Consider the following 20,949-nt stretch of genomic DNA (forward strand, 5'->3'; position numbering starts at 1 on the left):
ATTTGAGAAAGTTTAGTGATATTCCTCTAAATAAATAATGAACATACCAAAGATTAAAAATAACCCCTTCTAAACAGCAAACTCTTCCCTCCCTCCCTCTTTCAAGGGCATGATATGTGACATCCAACTAATAGTAAGGGCACCAGTGAGAGACAGAGGAGGGAGGGGGCTGGGGGAAGGGGAGGGGATGAGCAGGAAACTAGGTCATTATTTTTCTAAAATATTTTAAGCAGTGAGATACAAACAATTAAAATATTTATTTTGTTTACATCAAATGAATTCACAGTTTCTCTCAATGCATCCGATATTCACATTTTGACTGCAAGCATTTCATAAACAGTTCGTGTAACAATCATTCAACTCTTATATTAACAATGAACTTTACACAATATTCACAGTCTATTAACAGTTTTGTCATGATGCAAAAACACAGATTCTACTAACAGATGAAGCCTTCCCTGTCAGTTAAACACCTAATCAATCAATTGTAAGTAGTATCACACAGTATCACACACAGACTGTGTATCAAAATGGAGTTGCACTCTGTAACAGCCTCTCCAAATATATATAGGTCAAATACACAGTATCATCATTTCCAATTAGTCTGGTAACACATGGAAAATGACATATTCAGCAACTAAAATCGAGGAGGAAGCCTTTTCAGTAGAATTTTTTTTTTTTAAATTATGAAATGACGAGTAGAAAAAAAAAGAAAGAAAACAGTAAATTTAACAAGCAAGTTCATCACTGTTATCATCATGATCATAGTGAAGCAAACAAAATGACAATATAGTGAATTTACTTAAATGCAACAGTATGGAGATCAGAATGACTTCACTCTGAGAACAAGTTTTATCTTGAATAGTTCAAGTTACTCGATATGTATTAAACATTCATTCATCCATAAAATGTGAACCAGAACCATGCTTTTACAACATCAAGTGTATGCAATAATCACAGAAAGCATATTTAAGTTTCAATCAAAATTTAAAATAGTCCCAATTTTATGCCCTATATCATCATCTCCACAAGAGCTTAATTGACTAACTGCTCACAACTTAAGAAGGTAATTTCTTTGGAACTGTAACACTTAAGGTTTTTTGTACACTTGACATTTATCAACTGGACCACAAAAGAATGTCTTCCATCAATCATAAAGCACTTAAAAAGTGTCCACACAACCTCACAACACAAAATCTCACACTGGGTAATAAGCTAATTCAGATAACACAGTATCACATTTATTCCATATATACGTGCACACACAACCCACAGCCTAAATGAAAGATTTTCAATTGGGAAAGAGAAACCTTTCCAAGTAAATTAGTCACATGGCAACAAATGAATCAAGCAAGATTCTTCCACTGGCATATTTTGCATTCGAGTAAGTATACAAACATAGCCTCATAAACTGTTCTACTAAGCTGTAATACTGAAATGCAAAAATTTTACTCAAGATCAGTTTTAAATAAATCAACTGAGAAGACAGGCTGTCACATTTATTTGAATTTTCTCCACGATTGTTGACTGGGATTTGCTTACAATTTTATTCCAAAATGCCCTCTCATTCACAAAACTGTGAAACCATCTTCTCCATTTCCATGTCCTTGTACACCTCCGCGGGTACATTTTCTTCGGTTGATTTCTTGTGTGTGTCATCTGTGCTACTCGTGGCTCCAAATGGAAGAAAACCTTGACTAGGAGTGCTGACTACAGGAGAGGCATCTTTTGATTCTGACACACTCTGCGCACTGGAGGTAGAAGGTGGTGAAAGTTCCAGGCAAGAATCTGCTAAATCTTCCAGTCCCTCTGGAGTTTTTAATTTATTTAATTCTTCCTTCAGCTGTCGAAAGTGTCGCTGCAAAAACAAAACTGGTTTTCAAAGAGAAGTAATGACATATAGTAATTGCTTACAACTATAGTGGGGAAAAGACAAATGACTTTCATGTCCCACTGATGACCAGGTCATTAGAGACCAAGCACTGACTGGGATAAGGCAATGATGAGTCAGGAAAAGTAGCATGTCCTTTTCCCCTGAGGTCGTGCCTTTTTAACCTTTGTTGATTTAGAGAAACACAGAACTAGGATGGTCAGGCAGGACTTGAATCCTGCTTCCCCCAAATGCAAGTGCACCACCTCCATAGGTTTGACTTCATTTCAAATGAGGAATGTGTGTATATCTCGAAATGTAAAAGCCATAGGAGGAACAGAATAGGATTTACAATTTAATATATTGCTTGCCACATAGCTTACTGGATGACAAATTCAACATTTTTCTTTAATGGGTACTTTTCTGTGGTCAAAACACTGGCTAAGCCATAAGTGATGATGTCATATCACATATCTTTTTTTGTTCTGTTTTTAAGCCTCTTTTCCACAGTCACGATTACATAAGAAATATACATTATATACCACCTTTTGCAGCTGTAATAAAAGTTTCATTGAGACCATATGCATTTCACTTTATTTTAAAGGGCCTACAGGTGAGTTTTTTCCCCCCTCTACTTCATTTCTAAAGTTGTTCTACAAAATGGATGTGGCCTAAATACGGGTGTTATTACAGTTGTAAAAGATGATATTGTTTGTTTATTTATTCGAATAATCCTTTTGGAGGATACGATAAATCAACATTTGGTTTTCATTCCTTATGTTTAATTTTGGTTGCTCCAAGCCTTACTTTTTTTGTTGAAAGTGTTGTTCTTTTTCTTCCTGGGTCCACTTCCTTTCATTTGCAGACATCTTTCTTCCCTGAAATTCTGCCTTTTGAGTTGCTTCTCCAAAAAGTGTTCTGTTATCTATTGTCTACGTTCTAATTCCAAAGCTTTTCATAGCTTTGTCAATTTCTGTGAACCATGTGGGTTTGGATCTGTAGCTGTTTAGCAAGTTGAAGATCTTTCTGGTTAGTCCGTTGTTAACCATTAAGTATGTGTGTCCACATAGTCTTGCTTTCCTTATTACATTAGTTAGCTTTTCCATTTTCAAACAGAGCTGCCTGTTTGATCTTAATTTGTATTGAACATTACTGTTACTTTTACATCCCAGTATTTCCCTTTGAATTCTTTCAACTTTCGCCAGTTTTTCAAGATCCCCAAACCTTGCTAGTTTAAGTGTCGCATACAGTGTTTCAGGCCTGTCCACTGTCTGTTTGTGTATTAGTTTTGTGTTCTAGGAAAAAGACTTTTTTGTAGTGTATTTTTTTATCATATGGAATGTCCCTTCCATTTTATGTACTCTATTTTCCATTGGTATCTTCTCTTTTGTACTGCTCATTATCCATTCTCGAGTCAATATAAGAAGATCCCCAACAGCTAACTATCCCATTGCCAGCTTTCAGCTGTGTAGTGCTAATGGCTGCAGGAGAAAATGATAGTGGTCTATATAGCTGCGACAACACTGTGGCATTTCCATTGAGATGTTAACAAAACTGCGTTACATGACTGGTTGAGGTTGGTACGTGAAGCTAGGGCATCCACCCCACTGGAACTGCCTGGGATCAATTTACACAGTTTGTTTTAGACACTGTGTTGTTAAGAACTTTAAGATTTTTGAGGGGATATCTGTGATGAACTGTGTTTTTCAAATGATATTTTTAGTCCTATTTTGTCTGCTTTTTTCTCTTGTTCTGTTATTTGTTCTTTAGCACTATCCAGTGTGTCAGTAATTAATGTCATATTGTCTGCAAAAGCTAGACAGTTTATGGTGGTTTTATCTCGGTTTCTTCCTAGTTGAGCACCCTTAGTATTGATGGTTTTCCTCCACCTTCTCTAATGCATAGTTGAAAAGTAAGAGGTTACAAACCATCTCTTTGTCTTAATCTTGACTATATCACAAGGCTCTGACAGTGCCCCCATAAATTTTAGTTCTGATGTTGCATTTGTTAAAGTTCCTTTAATACCTTCTGTTGTTTTATAATTGAGTCCAAATTCCTTTATAATGTTGATGAGCACATTTCTATCAATTGAGTCACAGACCTTTCTAAAATCTATATCTATAAAAGTTATCACAATTTCAAGTTTCTGGTTTTCCACATTTCTATTCCATTCTTTACATTTAGTATTTGCTCTGCACAAGACCTTCCCTTTCTAAATCCTGCTTGATGTTCTCCTTGTTGTATGTTGAGTATTACTTTAGCTCTCTTCAAAAGTGACATGAACAAGATTTTATACATCACTGACAAGAAGGAGATTCCTCTGTAATTGTTGGCATCTGGTTTCTTTGCTTTTTATGTAGTGGATGTATAAATGCTAATGTCCATTCTGGTGGGAAGCTGTTTTGTGTTCAAGTTTTATTAATGATTTCTGTTATGCACAGGACAATGTAGTCACTAAGTTTCCATAATTCAGCGACTAAACTGTCTTCTCTTGTCACTCTGTTATTTTTAATTTTTCTTCGATTTCTCTCATTTCCTCTACTGTTGGTGGCTTTGGGTCTGGTTTTATTTGGATTATGTTATCAAAATTAAGTAGTTCTTTTGGTGGATTGCAGTTGTGTAGTTCTCTGAAGTGGTCGGCAACTATTTTGCAGTACTCAGTTTTATGATATGCAGTCTTGCATATCATAAACGTGGTGGTGTGTACTTCCTCAAACTATTTCATGAATGTTTTTTAAAAGCCCCTTGTGTTGTTCTGGTTAAAATATGACTGATGTTTGTTGATCTTTCATATGCTGTGCTCTGATGGTCCGTAACCTGTATCATATTCAAGTCACTTTTATAGGATGTGGCACCTAAACAATTACAAACACAGCTTGGCTTTAAGAGAACATGTTAAAATCATATATTAATGTACATGTGACACCCAGTTGATGGACGTAGAAACAAAAGCCCATTTTAACGCAACACAATGGCACTTATGACAATGGAAATGTAGTAACAGATAATGGGTCTAATACATGGCCATTGCACAAGCCTTTTAAAATACAATATTGGTTAACACTATGAGACTCACTTTGACAAACAGAAAATAGCGATGGAATTCAACTAATGGAAATAACAACATAATGAAGTGCACAAGTTGCTGAGGAGATAAATTATTAGAAACGTTCCTCCTACTAGTCCATAAGCAATCAGGCTTTATTATGTGCTATACAGACCAAACTTTATCATATGAAAATGCATTTACAAAGAGTGATATACAAGTTTTTTTCTTTTTATATTGGGTTTAATGCTTCAATGGGATTGCAATCGCTAAGCACTGGCTCAGTTTTCGCTAAATGAGGAAACAAAATGGAGATGCCTTTGCTGGACGTGTAAAAATAGTGTTACAAGAGGTGTAATCACATTGTTCACATGGCACGTCTGGATTTTTGACATGAATGACTTGGCCAATTTCCAAAGTCAGCAATGAAACAAGCAGAGACACACAAGTACACTTTTCTGGGGGTAAACAGGATGGATGTGGTTCATTGACAAAATCTTCATTTTTGCCATTTAGACATTTTTCAATCAAGATGTACAGATAACGAAAATTAAACATGAACTCAAAGTAATATTGCTCAACTTCCTGAAAGAAATGAGTAACACAAGTATTTAATTCTTTAAGGGACACAAATAACATGTAATTTGGAGGGCTAATGCACCCTCCTCATTTAGATGTATATTTCTTTTATGTATGAGAATTTCTTGCAGCATGAAGTTATTTCAGAGATGCTCTCCACACACTACAACTTTGGAAACTGAAGTTTTGATGCAACAGGTGTACAGACAACTTCCAGGTGTGGCACCTAGGGAGTTTGTGCCATCACTTTTTGTTAAAGCAAGCATCTGATTTAATTAATGTAATTATATGTTATTATAAGTTGCCTAATCGTACATTCCAGGGTGTTTAGAAATGCTCTCTAAAAAAATCAGTATCACACTGTTAAGGTCACAGTGATAGCAATTTTTGATAACCACAAAATATAAACTCAAAAATAACCCACACATTTATCTTGTGCAGAGAAAAAAGTAGACAATGCCCAAAACCCAGACCAATAATTCATAATCTAATCATAAATAAATAATAATTACTGAACTCTGAAAGCAAACTGTCTCATATCGCCAGACAAAGAATTAAACAATGAAAATTTTGATACAACTAATTTTGCGATAAGCCTATTGGCACCTTTGTAATTAAAGACTAAACTTGATTCTCCATAATGAAACATATGACAATAAGATTCCACCTGCTTATAGCTAGCTGTTCTTTCTTTCCATTTGTCATGTTCCATCTGATTGCATTTTATGGTTTCCCACACTCATATTGTAATTTTTGATGCAGGCTTTGGACTGCTACTGGCTGACTTAAAAACCCTTTTTTATTTTCTATTTTTATTCTTTTTACTTTCCTCTTCTTGAAACACACACACTTATTGACATACCCTAGCATTCCCTTGGTGTATTGTTGTTGTTGTTGTGGTCTTCAGTCCTGAGACTGGTTTGATGCAGCTCTCCATGCCACTCTATCCTGTGCAAGCTTTTTCATCTCCCAGTACCTACTGCAACCTACATCCTTCTGAATCTGCTTAGTGTATTCATCTCTTGGTCTCCCTCTACGATTTTTACCTTCCACGCTGCCCTCCAATACTAAATTGGTGATCCCTTGATGCCTCAGAACATGTCCTACCAACCGATCCCTTCTTCTGGTCAAGTTGTGCCACAAACTTCTCTTCTCCCCAATCCTATTCAATACTTCCTCATTAGTTATGTGATCTACCCATCTAATCTTCAGCATTCTTCTGTAGCACCACATTTCGAAAGCTTCTATTCTCTTCTTGTCCAAACTATTTATCGTCCATGTTTCACTTCCATACATGGCTACACTCCATACGAATACTTTCAGAAATGACTTCCTGACACTTAAATCAATACTGGATGTTAACAAATTTCTCTTCTTCAGAAACGCTTTCCTTGCCATTGCCAGCCTACATTTCATATCCTCTCTACTTCGACCATCATCAGTTATTTTGCTCCCCAAATAGCAAAACTCCTTTACTACTTTAAGTGCCTCATTTCCTAATCTAATTCCCTCAGCATCACCCGACTTAATTAGACTACATTCCATTATCCTTGTTTTGCTTTTGTTGATGTTCATCTTATATCCTCCTTTCAAGACACTGTCCATTCCATTCAACTGCTCTTCCAAGTCCTTTGCTGTCTCTGACAGAATCACAATGTCATCGACGAACCTCAAAGTTTTTATTTCTCCTCCATGAATTTTAATACCTACCCCGAATTTTCCTTTTGTTTCCTTTACTGCTTGCTCAATATACAGATTGAACAACATTGGGGAGAGGCAACAACCCTGTCTTACTCCCTTCCCAACCACTGCTTCCCTTTCATGTCCCTCGACTCTTATAACTGCCATCTGGTTTCTGTACAAATTGTAAATAGCCTTTCGCTCCCTGTATTTTACCCCTGCCACCTTCAGAATTTGAAAGAGAGTATTCCAGTCAACATTGTCAAAAGCTTTCTCTAAGTCTACAAATGCTAGAAACGTAGGTTTGCCTTTCCTTAATCTTTCTTCTAAGATAAGTCGTAAGGTCAGTATTGCCTCACGTGTTCCAGTGTTTCTACGGAATCCAAACTGATCTTCCCCGAGGTTGGCTTCTACTAGTTTTTCCATTCGTCTATAAAGAATTCGTGTTAGTATTTTGCAGCTGTGACTTATTAAGCTGATAGTTCGGTAATTTTCACATCTGTCAACACCTGCTTTCTTTGGGATTGGAATTATTATATTCTTCTTGAAGTCTGAGGGTATTTCGCCTGTTTCATACATCTTGCTCACCAGATGGTAGAGTTTTGTCAGGACTGGCTCTCCCACGGCCGTCAGTAGTTCCAATGGAATATTGTCTACTCCGGGGGCCTTGTTTCGACTCAGGTCTTTCAGTGCTCTGTCAAACTCTACACGCAGTATCTTATCTCCCATTTCATCTTCATCTACATCCTCTTCCATTTCCATAATATTGTCCTCAAGTACATCGCCCTTGTATAGACCCTCTATATACTCCTTCCACCTTCCTGCTTTCCCTTCTTTGCTTAGAACTGGGTTTCCATCTGAGCTCTTGATATTCATACCAGTCGTTCTCTTATCTCCAAAGGTCTCTTTAATTTTCCTGTAGGCGGTATCTATCTTACCCCTAGTGAGATAGCCTCTACATCCTTACATTTGTCCTCTAGCCGTCCCTGCTTAGCCATTTTGCACTTCCTGTCGATCTCATTTTTGAGACGTTTGTATTCCTTTTTGCCTGTTTCACTTACTGCATTTTTATATTTTCTCCTTTCATCAATTAAATTCAATATTTCTTCTGTTACCCAAGGATTTCTACTAGCCCTCGTCTTTTTACCTACTTGATCCTCTGCTGCCTTCACTACTTCATCCCTCAAAGCTACCCATTCTTCTTCTACTGTATTTATTTCCCCCATTCCTGTCAATTGCTCCCTTATGCTCTCCCTGAATCTCTGTACAACCTCTGGTTCTTTCAGTTTATCCAGGTCCCATCTCCTTAAATTCCCACCTTTTTGCAGTTTCTTCAGTTTTAATCTACAGGTCATAACCAATAGATTGTGGTCAGAGTCCACATCTGCCCCTGGAAATGTCTTACAATTTAAAACCTGGTTCCTAAATCTCTGTCTTACCATTATATAATCTATCTGATACCTTTTAGTATCTCCAGGGTTCTTCCATGTATACAACCTTCTTTCATGATTCTTAAACCAAGTGTTAGTTATGATTATGTTGTGCTCTGTGCAAAATTCGACCAGGCGGCTTCCTCTTTCATTTCTGTCCCCCAATCCATATTCACCTACTATGTTTCCTTCTCTCCCTTTTCCTACACTCGAATTCCAGTCACCCATGACTATTAAATTTTCGTCTCCCTTCACAATCTGAATAATTTCTTTTATTTCATCATACATTTCTTCAATTTCTTCGTCATCTGCAGAGCTAGTTGGCATATAAACTTGTACTACTATAGTAGGTGTGGGCTTCGTATCTATCTTGGCGACAATAATGCGTTCACTATGCTGTTTGTAGTAGCTTACCCGTATTCCTATTTTCCTATTCATTATTAAACCTACTCCTGCATTCCCCCTATTTGATTTTGTGTTTATAACCCTGTAGTCACCTGACCAGAAGTCTTGTTCCTCCTGCCACCGAACTTCACTAATTCCCACTATATCTAACTTCAACTTATCCATTTCCCTTTTTAAATTTTCTAACCTACCTGCCCGATTAAGGGATCTGACATTCCACGCTCCGATCCGTAGAACGCCAGTTTTCTTTCTCCTGATAACGACATCCTCTTGAGTAGTCCCCGCCCGGAGATCCGAATGGGGGACTATTTTACCTCCGGAATATTTTACCCAAGAGGACGCCATCATCATTTAATCATACAGTAAAGCTGCATGCCCTCGGGAAAAATTACGGCTGTAGTTTCCCCTTGCTTTCAGCCGTTCACAGTACCAGCACAGCAAGGCCGTTTTGGTTAATGTTACAAGGCCAGATCAGTCAATCATCCAGACTGTTGCCCTTGCAACTACTGAAAAGGCTGCTGCCCCTCTTCAGGAACCACACGTTTGTCTGGCCTCTCAACAGATACCCCTCCGTTGTGGTTCCACCTACGGTACGGCTATCTGTATCGCTGAGGCACGCAAGCCTCCCCACCAACGGCAAGGTCCATGGTTCATGGGGGGGGGCTTGGTGTATTACGTTTATCAAAACATGGCACTATGCAAATAGCAACGTCACAGTCTTTGCATCTTAAGCGTGTCATATTTTGCTTTGAATTAACAATCTCCTTTCCCACAAGGAATCATGGTCAATGCTATCAAAATGGAGTTTCTTGGTTTGGTGTCTATGGGATCTTGGTTTTACTTGTTTGCCCATGAAATTTATCTAGCAATAGGAGGATTAGATCCAAGTGGAATTTTGCAAATGGTATGTTCAGTTCCCTTTTTTATTTCAAAAATTGTTTTTGCATTCAGCACACACACACAAGTCAGTCCAACAGAACACCTTCTTGCACCATTTAATTGTCTTTCAGATGCCTTTACAGAACTTTACATCATGTCTGTCTTATCAACAGCACCCTTTGACGTATTTTATTTCACTACACAACTGGGTTTAATGTATTTTGGCCTGTTTTATATTCCTTCTTCTCTCAGTTTCAAGAAAATCTGGTTCATCTATGGTTCAAAGCATCCATATTTCTTTGTTGTCGATCCATTTTATGGCCAACAGTGTTCCAAAGGACCTGAATTGTATTTCCCCTTTTTTCAGTTTGTCAGGCAACAGTGGTAAATGTTTTACTGTTTTTGTGTGCTGTTTCTATGGCATTGGTACATTTATTATGTAACCATAGAAATAATTTGAGGCCTGAATATCTATTGTCTGCATAAACAGCGTTACCTTGGTTGAGGTATGGCAGTTACAAACGCATAACATCACCTGATTTTTCTCCAGTCAGCATTTATGGATTCTATTTCTATGGTAGGACAACTGTAGACAACATAATCAAGAATATAGTAACTTTCTACATCACAAAGAATGAAAACCTTGATACCAAAATGACTATGTTTCTTTGGTATATACTACTTAAATCACATCCTTCCTTTGAAAGGTGGCAGACTTCCTTCATCTATTACTAAATTTTCACACTGGTCTATGGCCTCATTGAATTTTTTTTTTCTGGTGTGTTCTACAATGAGCCATAGTTTCACAATCATATCTTAAAATACAGCTGCAATAAATGCAGAATCAGTTTATGCTAGTCTGTGGACATTGTATGTAAAAATACTGACATTTGAAAGAAAGCATCTGTTGACCAACATTAATTCACTTCTACCTTTCTAGTTCTTTGCTTAAGCAGAGAACGCATCAAGAAGCAATAAACTTCTGCAAGCTTTATATGCCTCCATCATGCTAACCTGCTGGGTACAGTCATCATTTTTTCATTACGGAAGTCTAAGTGAATTGCTGAATAATCAAAGTCTATTCTTATGTCACTAAATGTTTTCAAAAAATGGTGGCGTTTAATCACAGGATGATTATCTGACCAATCATACATTCTTTTTCATGATGAAGTTGTGCTTATCACTTCATCTTCTTTTCCCTCTTCATCAGAAGAATCTTCTGAAAAAGTTCCTCATGGTGTTGCAGAATCAGCAGTACTCTGACACATCCAGATATTCGCCCAAAGAAAGGACCAAAATATCAATATCATTTTCGTCACTACTATTTGTGAGGATTTCCTTGACCAATAAATTACATTCCGACACTGCAAAGCCAATGCGGGTAAATGTTGTCGTCTCACCAAATGTGCACAAATGCAATGCAAAACTGATAAGAGGAATGAATTCATGAGAAGGTAAAAGGTGTAACACATTGTGTCATTACCATGAACAGCATATAATGACAGCAGTGGCACGATTGTTGAAAAGCGGACAACAGCAAGTCATGGTTCTATTGTGGTCGTTCACCTGCTCCCATGCTTGGGCATACAGGAATGCTGTTAATCAGCAGGACTCACTACCTGCCCAGCGTAAAAAAAAGCTCATAGCTGTCTGGGCTTTCTGCCTGCTTGGCATAAATGGAAAGGATTAACACCACAACACAAATGGCTGGGTTTGGAGCTGTGAAGTGACCAGGAAGCATGGACTGCTGATGAATGAGTTGACTGTGTTCAGTGATGAATCATGGTTCTGCACTACCACGGAAGACCACTGTCATCAAGTCTGGTGGCGACGTGGGGATATGTAGCATTCTTCTAATGTTTTGGAGAGACACAGCTGTGTTACTCCTGGTGTCATGGTGTGGGCAGCCACCAGGTATGATTTCAGGACAGGGATGGTAGTTATTCAGGGAAATATAATGGCACAATAGTATGCCACAGACGTCCTGTATCCTCAAATTACCTCTCATGTGACTGTTGGGAACTGATACAAAGAGAATTATATCTTTGATTGATTTAATGTTGATATATGTGATCTGAATTACTGTGAATGTCTTGTAATATAAGCTGTGTAACTGTGTATAAACAGCTTTGTGATATACTGGAATTATTACTTACTACCAACATCACGAAATACGAACTGACCCCTGGATTGCGACACCAGTTTCTATGTCATGATGTCATTAGTAAGCAGTGGTGCCAGTACAACATGACTCTTTCTTTACAATCCCAAAACTTATATTACAAGGAGTTTATAATAAGTCAGATCACAACACTGCAGCAATCAAAGGTATAAATGCCTTTGTCAATGTTAACTCAGTGGCACAGTGGACAGCTGTTAATGGTTACTTCTTTGGTGGTTTCAGTTAGACCTGAGGCTGAAAGTGCACACAATCCAATGCAGTGGACAACTCCCTATGATTCTGTAACCTGCATGCATTTGCAGCCTCATGACCATTAAAAGCTACCACTGCAGTGAAATTCATGCACTACAGGGTCCAAAGAGTGTGACAGTATCGTGGTGCCATTTTTATAACAGGACAATGTTCATACCCTGATAGTATATGCCCTCATGAACTGTCTGCACGATGCTGAGGTATTCCCATGGCCAACGAGATTCCCAGATCTGCTCCTGATAGTATGTTAGGGAGACCAGCTGGGACATCAACTACGTCCCAGTGCCAGTACATCAACGATTAGTTACAATGGTCATGGAGCAGTTTGCCTCAGGAGAGGATACAATGACTTTAAGACACCCTTCCTAAAAAAAATCATTGCATGCATCCAGGCCCGAGGAGGGTGCAATGTAATACTCAAAAGTGAGTTCACAGTGCCAAGTACTTGGTAAATTTGACTATACAGTAATCACTGAAATAATATCACATACTCTCTCAGACTGTGAAGTTTCATTTTGTTTTCCATTCCTTCTGGGTACTTCACTTTTTTTTGTCAGACAGTGCACATCCGACATTCAAATCACATATGTTTTGCAAAATCTTAATAATAATAATAACAGTAAATAAAATAAAAAATATGTAGTGAAACTAAAAATCCGTGCTACACAGCCAATGAAGTAGCAATTACAGGGTGGGCAGAGGCTGAGGCTTGTTTTATGAACTTGAGAGAAATCAAAGAGTACTTGCTGAGTTTAATGAACTATAAAATCAATTTTATCAATGGCAGATTGGTACCTCAGTAGGATTGGCTGAACAAAAATACGTCAGTGGATGGGACTGTCCTATTACAAAGAACTGTTTATTCAGTTTTATTTTTGTTGTTATTCAGAAGAAAGTGTAAGTTACTGCTTGGTTAAAACAAGTTTTTGAGAAAAACTTTTAGGTGTAGTGGCAGGGCAAGGCATCACATGAATCACTATTGGTATCTAATAGCATAAGCTTTACGAGTTTGTCTTCCTATGTTGTTGTTGTTGTTGTTGTTGTTGTCTTCAGTCCTGAGACTGGTTTGATGCAGCTCTCCATGCTACTCTATCCTGTGCAAGCTTCTTCATCTCCCAGTACCTAATGCAACCTACATCCTTCTGAATCTGCTTAGTGTATTCATCTCTTGTTCTCCCTCTACAATTTTTACCTTCCGCACTGCCCTCCAATGGTAAATTTGTGATCCCTTGATGCCTCAGAACATGCCCTACCAACCGGTCCCGCCTTCTTGTCAAGTTGTGCCACAAACTCCTCTTCTCCCCAATTCTATTCAATACCTCCTCATTAGTTACGTGATCTACCCATCTAATCTTCAGCATTCTTCTGTAGCACCACATGTCTTCCTATAGTGATGCATAAAAAAAACAAAAATTTGGTAATGTTTGAAAACTACAAGCCCTTTGGTTGCTTATATGTTGTTAAGTCACCCAGCCAGATGAGTGTGGCAACAGGAAGTGAACAAAATTCAAACTGTCATTTTCCTTGCATGAATTTGACCCTCAAACTGGGAAATTAAAAATTTTTTCCCTGTTGGAAAAGGAAAGACCACTTCAAATTGAAACTGAATGGACAGATCAGATGCACTCTGTAACAAAAATTCAAGGCTACACATGACAAGGTCAGTTGCCACCTTCCACTGGCAAGCATTATGTTGAACATTCATCTAAGTCCTGGCTTAGAGAACAGCGATTCTCGTGGGACTTTTTTAGTCTCCCATTAATGTTTCATGAAAAAGTGGCAATAGTAACTGATACATCTAGAATAAGTGGCTGTCGAGGTAATGACAGATTGTTAGGATTTTTTGTGCCATTGTTGACAGACGACACAGAGAGAAACAAAGGTTGTCTGGGTATTCTGTTCAAATGTTTGTCTCTTGTGTATTAGCATCCCCCAAATTCATCCTGGAAATAGAACTCTTTACTCATTGTAGATAAGCATTTGCTAATGTCCAAAAGACAATGATATTGAAATACATTAACAAATCCAAGGCCTAATCAGAGTACATATAACTATCCAAATGGAAAAGTGCAGAACATGGGGTCCCAAACAAGATATTAGTAAACGATTATTTCAAATTACCTCCATAAATCACAAAATATCAATTATATCACATAGGAATGAAGAATACATAAATCAGCAACTCAGGATTCATAACAACATATTTGTATAGATGACAACCATACCTTTAAAGCCATGGAGTTAAGTGAAATGGCTCTCCCCGTCCGCCTGTCTCCACACTGAGAATCCATATCAGCAATCCAGTTCTCAATTTGTTTCACAATTTCATGCCTCTTCATCCAAAAGTGCGTGTGTATGACCTGGAAAGGAATACCATATAAGAAATATAAAGCTAGAATAGAGAAGAAATTAAAAAAATTACTGCATCTTTTCATCAAGGAATACAACACATACCTCTTTGAAGCAGGGACACGGATTTCGAATTTGTTCTAGCATGGCCCATTTCACAGTTGCTTGGCATATGTTCGAATTGTACTCCCTTGAGCTGTGGTTACCCGATGGTGTACCTCTTGATCGCTCATAGCCAGGCTCATTGAAGTAGGGCTCCGGAACAAGAATTAGTGACTGTATGGACACTAACACCTACAACAAATTAAAACATTTACTAAACATGAATTTGCAATAAAATTGGCGGATTATATAAAAATGTAAAAATCAACTGAAACTAAACCAACAGTTTATTTTAATGAACCATACAGGGGTTCAGAAAGATTATAATGAAACTGGGTGCAGTAAGATTGTTTCAGTTAACTAGTTCTGTAAAAAATGCAGAGTGTACACTGTAAGAATGTTTAACATGTTCATTTATGGTAGCTTTGCTCATAACTTACTGCTTTGTAAAGTAAGTACACATTTGATGAATGTTAAGAACAGAAGTAGACACATTAAAATATCAGTGTATTATTCCCAAGAGGATAAGAAAATTAGAATTTGATGTTGCAAAACTATATACTAGGGTTTGCTTTAAACTTCATGTAACTCGTAATAGTGTGAGTTGTTAACTGCCAAAGGTAATAGTACTAGTACAAAAGTAACAGGAGTAATACAAAGCTCCACACTACATGTGTAACTTGTGGGTTCCAGTCAACATTCATGCTTTGCTCAGAAGCTGCCAATAAAGAAGCTAAATGCTTACTACTTAAGACAGCTACAATGACAGTGTCCACCAAACAACTTCAACTTCATGACTTAACTGTTTTTATTGACTTTTTCCCCCCACAATAAAAGAACTGGCATAATTTCACACTGAGTCAGGTGGTGCACTGATTAAAGCACTCTACTTGCATACTGAGGACTGATCTTCAAATCAATTGACATGACTTTCAGAATTTTGTATAGAGTCTGCATTAAACTGAAATAAATTTAAAAGCTGTCTTGGCAAGAGAACAGCTCGAGTGCAGTATTTCATATGAAAATTGGCAGATGTAGTATGTCACTGGTATCTATCTCAGGAACACATACATTATATTTTTTCTGTCACACATTTACTATGTTGAATTGATATGGAGATAAGCTTGTTATATTAGTGACACCAACAAAATAGAAAAAAAAAGTAGTCAGAAAAATATGCAAAGCTTATCCAAAGGACACTAATGACCCTGTTTATGAAGTTGAAGACACTCACTTTTGTGATAGAATCATTGACAAGGAGAGATTCCCCTGTGGTGGGATCGACTTTTTGAAACCATCTGTACAGTTATGTAGGTTAAGATCCCAGAAATCACACTCTGCAGCTGTTCACCCTGGAGGGCCCTCATTTGTGAAAGATTGACGAAAAAATTTGGGAAATTTGTGTGACACTCAATAGCATTAAAAAAGTTGCATCATACAGTCCTGTTGTATGGTGCAGTGGACAGGACAGTAGCTTCACATTCATGAGATTGTGGGTTCACATCCACATTATCACTTTCACAACACATACTTCTTATTTTGTTTGAATTTCGTTATATTTATAAACCCTTCTTTCATTTAAATCTTCATCAGCATTATTTTGTCCATAGTGCAATAGATATTTAGGTCATGTTGTAAATGTTTGTATGATGATTACCATGGATAAAAAACGGAACATCTGGTAATGAAAAATACATTTTTCACACCACTGCACAGTCAATATACATTACTTGATCTTTTGTTTTTAACTGATAAATTGGAATTTTCAAATAATTGAATATTATAATAGATAAATATAATTAAATTCATATTGGAAAAAAAAGAAATGAAGAAAAAAATGAAACAAATGAAAAAAGTTCATTCATTAAAATAATTTGACAAAATAATAGAAATTAAAGAAAAAACATATTTAAACCAAGTAACTGAATAACAATAATGGAAAGACATTTAGATCAAGATTTACAAATAAAACAATTTAAAAAAAAAAGTCTACTGCACAAGACGAGATCTGAACCCATAACCTCTAGAATGTGAAGCTATTATTGTCTCAATTACACCATGCAACCAGACTACAAAATGTGGCTTTTTTAACCTTACTGAAAAACACGCAAAATTCTGAATTTTTTTTCATCAATTACTTGCAACATGGGTGAATGGCTGGCTCCAGCACCAGGTATTTGGTTTCAAAAAGTTGATGCCACCGCTGGGGTTCTCTCCTGGTGAGTTTAAAATTGAAGAGAGCATTCATCATCACGAAACTCGAGGCAAACTAAGAACTTCTATCCTCAGACACTGGCTTTCAACTCCAACATAAAAGTTTTTAAATAACTATGCCAATCTATGTCTTTGCCCTCTAATAATTCTCAAGAAAGCCCATTCTAACAAAGCAACATGACTTTTTGAATTAAATAATGTTGACATTGGGTTTTAAGAACATTGTTGTTGTTGTTGTTGTTGGGGTCTTCAGTCCTGAGACTGATTTGATGCAGCTCCCCATGCTACTCTATCCTGTGCAAGCTTCTTCATCTCCCAGTACCTACTGCAACCTACATCCTTCTGAATCTGCTTAGTGTATTCATCTCTTGGTCTCTCTCTACAATTTTTACCCTCTACATTAGTACCTAAATAACCCTGCCTTCTTATGATTAAGCTTGCAATTCATCTGTCCATCTCAGAAAATTGTTCCGTGATTTGTGAAACAAAACTTTTTATGGAAATAGTATTATTACCTGTAGGAAACTTGATGTCTGCGCATTCCACTTTTCTTCAGGGCGCCCATGCCAAGTATTAAGAACACTCAGACACACTTTGCCATCATTGTATAGATTTGGATTAAACCTTATTGTGTGATGACCAGTGGTTTCCAGATTAATTAACATTGGTGAGTTTGGATAATCAGGAGGAAAGTAGACATCGAATTCAAAGCAGCCATTAGCATACGGTGTCTCTGCAGGGCCTGTTATCAGGACCTGTAAAATAACCATTTCATACCACTATAATCAAGTATTCATGATAAAAGACACACTTTCCTGAATTTTTGAGCATACAGGACGTAAAGAAAATTGTACTTTGCCAGTGCAAGTTTCTGCATGTCACACAGAAAAGTTCTGTTATTACATCATTTTAACTTTATTGCTGGACCAAAGTCAGTGCACCATAATGGAAGCACTAATGCTGTACCTCGCCTTCACATGAAACTGTTTCAAGATATATTACTCTAACTGCACTTTGAACATAGGAAAAGACCGACAAATATTACTACTTCTGATCACCAGTGTCTCAATCAATTTTTAAAAAGAGAAGAAGAAAAGGATAGAGAGGAAAAAATGGAGAGGTGGGGTGGGGGTGAGTAGAAGGGGGTCAGGGGTTGTAAGGGTTTATTTTCAGTTTCAGTCACAGGTCTTTACTGTGAGCACAGTATTGTTGGAGGCACACGAATCTTTACCCTCGAGTGGGCACACCATTTTTCATAACACAGGTGGGTGCGCGGCGCACTTTGTACACACACACAGAATGGCTGTCTTTATGTCACAAAGGTAAACAATATGATCAAAACCACAGTTCAGTTTTAGTTTATTTAAATAACGAGAAAATAAACTTACGTAATATGTGCTAAACCACTGTTTTATTAAACAATAATGAAACAAATTTCCACTATAGCACTCTGTTACCAAGAACAGGCAGTACAGAGTCAGTAATGACCCACTTGAAGCAGTGCAGTTGCATCAGATCCCAGCCAGCTGCTTGTTCAATCATTAATTATCTTGTAGACAACTGCCTCAATGTGGGATTATGTTGCTAGTTCGTAATCAGGGTAATTTTTTTTGCACGGATTGTACATTTTTTCTCACCTAGCTCACTTTGTATTTTATATTACTGCTGGTCACTTGATCGTACGACAGCACAATTTATTGCTGTGTTATCTGAAGCAATAATGAAGAAATAGGTATGGGTTTGCAGTTGTGAAACAACAATGGAACCACACAAAATCATTTTAGTTTTGGTTGGTGCACTTTATACATACATGTGCCAGCTCAAGTGTTAAAACTGCATAGGGATAGTAAAACAATTCAAAGACTAGCAGGAACTATCCCAGGTTATACTTAGAGAGTGACTATGTGCCAACTAATAAAGCGTAATTTAACAATAGATCACTACCTACCATAAAGATGACACTTTGAGTTACAGGCAGGCACAACGAAAAGACTAACTTTCACACAAATGCCTCTTCAGAAAAGTAAAAACACACACACACACACACACACACACACACACACACACACACACACACACACACACACACATTGCTACCATCTCTGGCATCTGAGACCGGAAAGCAACTGTCTTGTTGAATGGTTGCAGCAATCTGGAGGTGGCAGGTAAGGACAAGGGATAACAGGGTAGGGGGGGGGGGGGGGGGGAATGGGAAAGGGGTAGCAGGATATGGATTGGGGAGGGTGGGGGGAAGGGGAGGTAGGGAAAGAGCTGTTTGGCAGAGTGTGCAAGGAGTAGTAGAAGGCATGAAAAGTCTGCCACCAGGTGCAGCTGTGGAGAGGGAGAGGACAGCGAGTGCAAAAGGAGAGGAGCAGTGAAGGGGAAAGGCAGGTGGATGTGTTGCCAGAGGGCTGTAAACAAAGATGTTAAGGGGATGTGAATAGGAAGGAGGCAATACACCAGAGTGGGCGAAAACTGTGTGTGTGTGTGTGTGTGTGTGTGTGTGTGTGTGTGTGTGTGTGTGTGTGTGTGTGTGTGTGTGTGTGTGTGTGGGGACAGTGGCCCCAGCCAGGATAATTTTGGGAGAGGAGAATGTGCTGTAAGGGTAACTCCTATTTGTACAGTTCAGAAAAGCTGGTGGTGGAGGGAAGGATTCAGATGGTGCGGGTTGTGAAGCAGCCGCTGATATCAAGCATATTATGTTCAGCTGCGTGTCTTGCCACTGATTGGTCTATCTGTTCTTGGCCAGTTTGACAGTGGCCATTCATCCTGGTGGATACCTGGTTGGCATTCATACTGAATAAAAAGCTGTGCAATGATTGGAGCAGAACTGGTATATGACCTGGCTACTTTCACATGTGGTCCAACCTCCAATGGAACAGGATAAGCCTCTAGCTGAGTGGGTGGACTGGGCAGTCTTGCACCTGGGTCTTCCACAGGGATATGATCCCTGCCAATCACCAATTCTACATAATCTTCTAATTGCTGTACAAGTGTAATTGAGAACTTATCTTGACCATTCTATGCAATAATTAGCTATCTGTCTGAGTAAATTTTTCGCTCATCACTTTAATTTCTGTTGATTGGTTTAAAATTGCCTGTCTTAATTCTATTAATTTCAGTACCATCGTATTTACAATTGTTTCTCAACTAACATTACCATCTGTGAGAGGTTTGGATTGCGAGTCGCATGGGGTGGACCGGAATGTTGTGGAGGTTTGGTGGATGATAGAACACCATTTTTTTGGAGGAGAGATGGAAGGATCTTGGGTAGGATGTCCCTCATTTCAGAGAATGATGATAGCTAATCAAAGCCCTGATGAAGACTGGGCTTCATTCTTTCCACTCCGGGGTGGTACAAGGTGATGAAGGAAGCACTCCTTTGTAGCTGGTTCTTGGAGGTGGTGGAGGACAGGAGGTCTGATGGTTAGTGCCTGTATGTGAAAGCTCTACTGAGACCCTCAGCATACTCAGCAAGTGTGTCCTTGTCAATGTAGATACGCCGTCTCCAGATGGCCAGGCTGTACGGGACGGATTTTTTGGTGTGGAAAAGATGACACCTGTTGAAATGTAGGTACTGTTGGTGGTTGGTGGGTTTAATGTGAACAGAGGAGTGGATGGAGCCATCAGGTAGGGTGGTCAATGTCCAGGAAAGTGGCATTTTGGGTTGAGGAGGACCAGATGAAGCAGATGGGAGTAAAAGTGTTGAGGCTGTGAAGGAATGAGACCACACGATTTGTCGAGTCTGATAATGTCACCATGAAGAAACTGTTCTACCTGAAGTAGACATAAATATTCAGTTGTACATATGAAGTAATTGTTAATTAAATCACCATCTGTGAAGGAGTGCAAGGACTTTTGGTCAAAGTAATGCAGTTTTGTAGCTCACCCAAACGACACTCTTATTTTTCTTGCTCTTATTTCTTTTCTTCAGAGAGGTTCCTTTTAGATTTTAAAATCT

At 38.2% G+C, this 20,949-nt stretch overlaps 1 protein-coding gene across 1 annotated transcript in view; it reads right to left on the reverse strand.

The window, feature by feature from the left end:
- Positions 1–238: 238 nt before the first annotated feature.
- LOC126463579 (baculoviral IAP repeat-containing protein 6) overlaps positions 239–20,949 on the reverse strand; it is a 314,074-nt gene continuing 293,363 nt past the window's right edge. The window contains 4 exon segments of the mRNA XM_050096169.1: positions 239–1,858; positions 14,549–14,683; positions 14,778–14,966; positions 17,504–17,743. Of these exon segments, the coding sequence (XP_049952126.1) occupies positions 1,565–1,858; positions 14,549–14,683; positions 14,778–14,966; positions 17,504–17,743 (858 nt within the window). The 3' untranslated portion in view covers positions 239–1,564.

Source organism: Schistocerca serialis, chromosome 1 (assembly GCF_023864345.2).
Source record: "Schistocerca serialis cubense isolate TAMUIC-IGC-003099 chromosome 1, iqSchSeri2.2, whole genome shotgun sequence".
Lineage (NCBI taxonomy): Eukaryota > Metazoa > Arthropoda > Insecta > Orthoptera > Acrididae > Schistocerca > Schistocerca serialis.